The following is an 8,459-nucleotide window of genomic DNA, read 5'->3' as shown; positions in this document are numbered from 1 at the left end:
CTCTCAAAGCCTCTCATAGCAGCAGGTTCCCCTAGACTAAGGCATCACAAATCAGGCCACTCTAGTCCTAATATGAATACCTAGTCTACTAGCATGCGTATCATATCATAACATATCTCATAACACATATTGTAAGGGTATTTTGGGGATTTTACCATTCGGGCACTGACTGACCATACACACTGCTTCTCCTTTGGTTGTTACGAAATCTTTTCTCAAATTTTTATTTTTATTAATTAAAAATTTTCCTCAAATCCTTGGTTTGAGTTCAGTTACGCCCGAAGGTGTATCCGAATCCCTCAAACCAAGGCTCTGATACCAACTTGTAACAACGTAAACTTTAAAACAAAATTTTCATTTTTGCAAACATCAAAACCATCGTTTAATATTCCGAAATTCAAATGTGTAACAATGTTATCATAACAAAATACATCCCATGATCATAAAACAGTTCCTCCGTCAGTGTGTATAATCACGCCGACGCCTTCCCACGGTCCTCGCTAGTACCTGAAACACATAACACAACAACTGTAAGCATAAATTCTTAGTGAGTTCCGCAAAATACTACTTACGCACATACGCCTTTCCAGGCCCTGACCTTCCGGTCCATGTGTCTCAGCGGACTTCCGTCCTGACTCGGTAAACCTTCCGGTCCTACCTGCATCAACCTTACGGTCCACATCACAACGCCTTCCGACCCATAACATATACGCCTTCCGGCCCATAACATAATGCCTTCCGGCCCATATCAAGCATATCATACATAACACATATAAACGATTAACTTATCATATACAATGCATATAACTCATAACATATCCGACCTTCCGGTCACACAATAAAAATCCTTCTGGGTACAGTATAGTGAGAAAACTCACCTTGTGGAAAGTCTAAAATCTCGCGTACTCGCTATCTCCAAATCCCGACGACGACTCTACCTCGCCTAATCATAAAAATATCATTTCAATAATTAAAGACTTCCACAACTAAACTTTAGCCGTTATCATCATTCCTCAGAGGGTAAAAGACCATTTTACCCTTCCTTGACCCAAAGTCTTCATGTTGACCAAAACCCTAAAAGTCAACAAAAGTCAACCCTTTGAGTACGCGGGGCGTACTGCTTGATGTACGCGGGGCGTACATCGCCAACCCATGGATCGGGGTTTCCACCCAATACGTTGCGCGTACTGGGAGTTACGCCCAGCGTAACCATCAGACTTTAGCATACATCATTTCTGGTCTTAATCGGTTAAGCCATTACTCCAACTTCTAGATCCAGCTTTATTTATGCATCTATACCCATAAAGTCGAGACCTTTAAGCCTTGGCATGAATGTAAAGGCTCCAACACTTCTTAACATCATTCTATTCCAACTCAAGGACCTAGATCTCATGCATGGTGCAACATTCACGTCCAAGATTACATTTTTATGAGTCTACAACTCAAATAGACCAGAAATATGATGGATCTAAGCTTATGGAGACCATTTGCTCAAAAAGTCTCCACCTTTAGGACTAAAACCCTAAAAAATGGTACTTTAAGCATATTACATGAACTATATGTCAAGATCCGAACTTTTTACCTTATAATGAAGCTTTAACCTTTGCAAAGCTCAGATCCACACTTGAACACCACTTCTAGCCTTCCCAATGAGCTCTTCTTCTCCTTTGCTACCTTGAAATGGCACTACCAAGCTTAGAATACTCTCAAATGGCCTAAGAACGAATACACACTCTCTTTAGGGTTTCTTTCTGAGGGATGGTGGCTGAGGAGTTGAGCCACACATTCCTTTTATAGCCCTCCAAATTAATTAGGGTTTTTAGGTATGGACCGGTTACGCCCAGTGTTCCCGAGGGTGAACGCGTCCAAATGAAGCATGCGAGTACGCGCAGCGTACTCCTTGTACGCCCAACGTATTTGCCTAACATGCAAACCCTAAATGGAACAAATCAAAGATGAAGGGCTAAATAGAAGGGTACCTGGATTTCGGGCTATTACATCATCATTTCATCTTCTTATTTTAGTCGCTTATTCACCATAACCACAGTTTCAATTGAAAGGTTACATAACAATTTTTTGTTGTTTTAACCAAAAAAAAAAACTAATAATAATCAAAGTCTTAATGATTAAGGTTATATTTGGCGCGCTACAGCTAGCTGATAAGTTAGTTTATTTTTCGATCCAAATATACCCCTTAATTAATTAAGAAAACATATTTTTTAAGTTCCCTTTATGTCATTATATAAACTTCACATAGTTTATAAGCCAATAGCAGAGCCATAGTCAAAGTAAAGAGTATCCTCGAAAAGTAATGCGGTATCCCTGATAAGTAATGGCGCATCGGGGATACCCTATTGGCGAAATCATTACTTATTGGGAATACCTCATTACTTTTCGGGGATACTCTTTTACTTTGATCATGACTTTGTCACCGACTTATAAGCTATCTGAAATTTATATAATGACATAAAAGATTATTTAAAAAATATGTTTTCTTAATTAAGTAAGGGGTATATTCGAAAATTTTAAAAAATAACTTTTAAAAAACTAATCTAAATAGCTTTTTAAATCGCTAGTTTATAAGCTACTTTTTAATTTGCCAAACATAACAACTTAAAAAGATTGAAAATTAAATTAGTTAATCAGCTAGTTGTGAAGCACCAAATACAACCTTAATCATTAAAATTTTGATTATTATTACTGTTTTATTATTATTATTATTATTATTATTATTATTATTATTTTTTTTTTTTTTTTTGTAAAAATGATAAAATTTTGTTATGTAAAATTTCAATTGAAGCCGTGGTTGTGGTAAATGAGCGATTAAAATGAGAAGATGAAATGATGAAGCCATCTAACTAAATACCAATATAAATTGGAAAAAAGTTAGATGAAATGATAAAAATATTAAAAAATAGGAACCTAATGTGGATAAAATTTAAACTTTATTATCACTCTTTAAATGGTTATAACAACCATGTTGGTGTAATATGTATAAAAAAACCTTACGTACCTAATGTGGATAAAATTAAAACATTATTATATTTTTTAAACTGTTATATACAATCATAATGGTGTAATATGTATAAAAAAACCTTAAGGACCTAATATGGCCAAAATTAAAATCTTATTATCCTCTTAGATCGTTAACCCTATCTAAGAATGGCAAATTGTATAGAACTGAAGGATTATTTTAATGTGGATAAAATTAAAATAATATTATATTTTTCAAACAGTTATATACAACCATAATGGTGTAATATGTATTAAAAAAAACCTTAAGGACCTAAGAATAAAATTAAAATTTTATTATCCTCCTATAGTTCCTTAACCCTATCTAAGAATGGCAAATTGTATAGAGTAAAGGACTATTTTTGCAGTTCACCAAAAATCAAACTTTTTCTAATAGACACGAGAAGCGACAACAAATAAAAACCATATGACAAAAGGAAGACAGCCAATAATGAACTATAAAATCAAGCACGACGAGTGGGCCCACCTATGACCTACCGCCTTTCACATCTCACATCTTAGCTCTCACTTCTCATCTTTCTCCCCCATCTCCTCTCCTCTCCCCTTTCACGTAACGCGGCGACAGCTCTATTTTCCTATCTTCCTCCTTTCTTTCCTCATCAAACAAACTCCATGGGAGACAACTGTATCTGTTGATTTATAGGAAGCAGGGGATGCTGAGATCGATTGACTGTGAAACCAAAAGACGAATCGATAGTTTTTTGTCTTTGAAAACTAGTAGACTTGTAGGTCTTTGCGGGTTTTATGGGGAGTGGAACATTTGTGGACGGGGTCCTTCGCTGGTTTCACCATCACAATCGTCGATCTTCTTCTGTTCCTAATCCTGATGGCCATGTGAATCTCGATTCTGAAACAAAATCATTACCCTCGTCGTCATCATCTTCGAATCAACTCACCATTACTGAAGACTTTGATTTTTCCGCACTTAAGGTTATTAGGGTTCCTAAACGCATCAATTTTCCACCTGTTTTCCCCTCACCTTCCGCCCCCATGGATCATAACAGAAAGGTTTCTTTCTTTTCATCTCTCACGCATTCCAGATCTTCTATTATGAATATCAGCAATGAGTTTTTCTGCAATTAATTCATGTCAATTTGCATCCTTAACGTCGCTTTTTTCATGACGTCATAGATTTTTAGTAATTTGTACTCTTGGTTTTAAAGAACAAATACACAAACTATACCATCAAACATCACGATAAATTGAATAAGTTGGTACCATTTGCTAATCTCCCAGATGATTGATTACATTTGTCGTTTTTCTTGTTGCTTTTGTTGATAAGTTGACCCCTCGACTGACAGTTTTGTGGGAGTAAGTATGAGGACCCCTTTATCCAGACTCGTCACAAGAACAATTATACTGTAATATAGTTGATTTGATTTGTCCAACCAACCCAATGTTGCATAAAAACAGGCTTTCAACTGAATACAAAGTTTTGCCCTTTTGGCTGCATTAACAAGATGCATCTCTAGTTTGTTTCTCTTTTGTTGATTAAAGGTGTGTTTGTTATTGTTAATCCAGATTGAAGCAGAGTTCTTCACAGAGTATGGAGAGGCAAGTAGGTACCAAGTTCAAGAAGTTATTGGGAAAGGAAGTTATGGTGTTGTGGGGTCCGCTGTGGATACTCACACAGGCGAAAAGGTTGCAATCAAGAAGATCAATGATGTTTTTGAGCATGTTTCGGATGCCACTAGGATTCTTAGAGAAATTAAACTCCTTCGGTTGCTGAAGCATCCTGATATTGTAGAAATCAAGCATATAATGCTCCCTCCTTCTAGAAGAGAGTTTAAGGATATTTATGTAGTTTTTGAATTGATGGAATCTGACCTTCACCAAGTTATCCGGGCAAATGATGATCTAACTCCTGAACATTATCAGTTCTTCTTGTACCAACTTCTTCGTGGGTTAAAATATATTCATGCAGGTTGGTTCTTTTTATCCTATATATACTTGTATGAATGGTGCAAATATATGTATGTATACTTTTGTGTTTGACTATTTGCCATTTATGCAGCAAATGTGTTTCATCGAGATTTAAAACCCAAAAACATTCTTGCTAATTCTGACTGTAAATTGAAGATTTGTGATTTTGGGCTTGCTCGTGTGTCATTTAATGATGCACCATCGGCCATATTCTGGACGGTATGTTAAAACCTATGTGTATGCTTTGTCTTCAGTCACTTTTCTCATTTGTATTTGTATATAATATAAATACATTTGGTTTGTTGTTCAAAAATCGAAATGTATGATTATGATTATGATTATGTATGTGTCATCAGTCATACTCATACGTTTGTATCTTCTTATTTCAATATTTAATTTAATTTAATTGTTGCAGGATTACGTTGCAACTCGATGGTATCGTGCTCCTGAACTCTGTGGATCCTTTTTCTCAAAAGTATGGCGCTTCCATTTATAGTCTAACTTTTTACCTTTTTAACAGCTTCTAAAGCTAAAATTACTTATTCACCCATTGTTGAAGCTGTTAAGAATTGTTGACATTGATTTCACCCCTAGGTTGTAAACCATTGAAACGAATTTACTAGTCGTTTCAAAAAACTGAATGTGGTTTTTCATTACGTTATATTATAATAAGGAAACAAGATTTATTCAATGTGTGTGTGGGATATCAAACTTCTATGTGAAAAAGTAAAAACTACCTGCCAACTGTTTTTGTCTTTTAATTTTTTTTTGGTTTTTCATCAAGTGATGTCTTGTTTGCAGTATACTCCTGGCATTGATATTTGGGGCATTGGATGCATATTTGCTGAGATTCTTACTGGAAGACCATTATTTCCTGGAAAAAATGTAGTTCATCAGTTGGATCTCATGACTGATTTGCTTGGCACTCCTTCCACTGAATCAATTGCAAGGGTTAGATGATTTTTTTTATCATTCAAAATGATGCTTCAAATGAGTTATATCTAATCTTTAAAAAAAAGTGCAGATTCGCAATGAAAAGGCAAGAAGGTATCTTAGTAATATGCGCAAGAAACCGCCTGTTCCATTTACACACAAGTTTCCTAATGTGGATCCTTTGGCCCTTCGCCTATTGGAACGCCTGCTTTCTTTTGATCCAAAGGATCGCCCATCAGCTGAAGATGTACGTGTATGATTCTATAAAGATGACAATTGACAAGAATTCGGATTGATTTTGGCATTGGATCCTTTTTGCAGGCACTGGCGGATCCCTACTTTCAAGGGTTGGCGAATGTGGAGAGAGAACCTTCAACTCATGCCATATCAAAGATGGAGTTTGAGTTTGAGAGGAGGAAATTGGGAAAAGATGATGTTAGAGAGCTCATCTATCGAGAGGTTTGGTTTGGTTTGGTTGCAACTTTTTTTTTTTTTTTTTGATACGTCATTTTGAAGTTAAATTTTTATATCATCAACTGATTCCTCTTATTATGCACATGCGACATGCTTTCTAGGACTGTTTTCCTTTCACACAAAATAGAGATTGAGAGCAAATCTTAGTGTCACCTTTTCAAGCGAGACAAAAAAATTTGCAATTTTTGTCGTTCCTATTATCTTTTGTAACAAATTAGTAATGATAATATTTGGTTGATAAATTAAAGCCAGATTAGAAAAAGGATAGATTTGCAATCTTCATATGAAAAAAACTTGGTTAGTGACTTAATGTTAAGGTTGTCTTATTTGTAATTGTATCAGATTTTAGAGTATCATCCTCAGATGCTTCAGGAATATTTACGTGGTGGAGAACAAACTAGCTTCATGTACCCAAGGTCATATGCTTTCTGGGCCCACTTGACAAGTTGTATTGTATTTGACTTTGACGCGTCGACAAGACAATAGTTGTCCCCCCATTTGATAACAGTTGAAAAGACGTGAATGCCCTCGATTTCTAGGTCTTTTTCAATGAAGAGGATGAAATTGGATTGATGTCTTTTGCTCGAGAGCCAGCCCATTGTTTTATGTGGGAGAAAAAAAAACTACAATGACATACATACATGGTTCTGAGTCCCAAGTCCCAGTCCAATGCTTTAAATTTAATCCATCTGAAAAGATTATTTTTATGCATAAATAACATTTTCCATTTCAAATTCTCACCCATGTTTGTAATTTACAAATACAATAGTGGTGTTGATCGGTTTAAACGACAATTTGCACATCTAGAGGAGCATTATGGTAAAAAAGGTGAGAAAAGCTCGACTCCTCCACTGCAAAGACAGCATGCCTCACTCCCTAGGTAAGTTTCTACTCTACATGATCAGCAAATTTAATACGCAATTAAGTTTTATACAGTAACAGTATGTATGTATGTATGTATGTATGTATGTATGTATGTATTACTTATATGTATTAGGCACATTGTGTGTGGTAGTGGTACTGTTAGGTAGTGTATTGGAAATTTAATATTATATATGTTTATTTTTATCATCAGGGAAAGGGTTCCTGCACCCAAGGCAGAAACAGAAACAGAAATAGAAACATCTGATGATACTGAAAAGCGGAATGCAGCTTCTGTTGCTACAAAACTTGACAGCCCTACAGGAGGATCAGACAATGCAGCAGATGAGCAAAAGGGAAACATGAGCGCTCGCAGCTTAATGAAGAGTGCCAGTATCAGTGCCTCCAAATGCATAGGTGTCCAGGCAACAAAAGATCCCCAGGTAAGTTTCAACCATTCACTTCTAAATATCATTCTACTTTTATATTATTTTTAACCATGATGATTCAATTTTTTACATAACATTTTACTTCCTTGAACAACACACCAACTTACTATTATTTATTTTTACTTTATTTTTCACGTTAGGACATCAAATTATATTTTGTTGCTATTTTCTGTACTTTGTATGAACTATTAAAATGGTGGTGCAGGAAGAAGGTACAACTGAACACCAAGAGGAGATTGATGGGTTAACACAAAAGCTTGCTGTTTTAAAAGCATGAGGATGTTTTAGAAAAAGCTTCTCTATTTTTAGTCTTCGTATTTTGAGATTAGCTTCATACACGGGTACAACTTTGAGGGTGTTGATATTCTGTTAATTAATACAATGTTTAAGTTACCAAGTATAAAACTACAAAGATTCATGACTTCAGATGTTTTTGTCCTCCAACTATTCTTAAGGTTATTGTAATTTTATTTATTTATTTATTTATTTTTATTTTTAAATTTAATTGGCTATTGAATTTCTAGTGCTTCTCCACTAGTCTAGTATTAGTTAGGTGTCCTTTAATATACATATTTGTAGGGCTGTAAACGAACTGAACGTTCAACGAACTGTTCGTGAAGCGTTTGGCGGGAAGTTCGTTTAATAAATGAACGAATATGAACACACATTCTTGTTCGTTTAGTTAAACGAACGAACATGAATAATGAACTCGTTCGTTCAATTATGTTCGTGAACGTTTGTTTATGTTGTTCGTTAAAGTTTGTTTATGTTGGTTCATATAAGTTT

The 8,459-nt window shown here is 35.3% G+C and overlaps 1 protein-coding gene across 1 annotated transcript; it reads left to right on the top strand.

Annotated features, from left to right (window-relative positions):
* Nucleotides 1–3,502: 3,502 nt before the first annotated feature.
* Nucleotides 3,503–8,178, top strand: ATMPK8 (Protein kinase superfamily protein). Its single transcript, XM_078971084.1, has 11 exons — nucleotides 3,503–4,041; nucleotides 4,555–4,957; nucleotides 5,048–5,175; nucleotides 5,372–5,431; nucleotides 5,758–5,907; nucleotides 5,981–6,136; nucleotides 6,211–6,348; nucleotides 6,706–6,779; nucleotides 7,133–7,243; nucleotides 7,439–7,667; nucleotides 7,879–8,178. Exons 1-11 carry the CDS (start codon nucleotides 3,778–3,780, stop codon nucleotides 7,948–7,950), a joined length of 1,785 nt encoding a protein of 594 aa, XP_078827210.1. The 5' UTR covers nucleotides 3,503–3,777; the 3' UTR covers nucleotides 7,951–8,178.
* The last annotated feature ends 281 nt before the right edge of the window (nucleotides 8,179–8,459 follow it).

This window comes from Lactuca saligna, chromosome 8, assembly GCF_052625555.1.
Source record: "Lactuca saligna cultivar CGN05327 chromosome 8, ASM5262555v1, whole genome shotgun sequence".
Classification (NCBI taxonomy): Eukaryota; Viridiplantae; Streptophyta; class Magnoliopsida; order Asterales; family Asteraceae; genus Lactuca; species Lactuca saligna.
The sequence above is the reverse complement of the archived record's forward strand: the minus strand, read 5'-3'. Positions and strand labels throughout refer to the sequence as shown.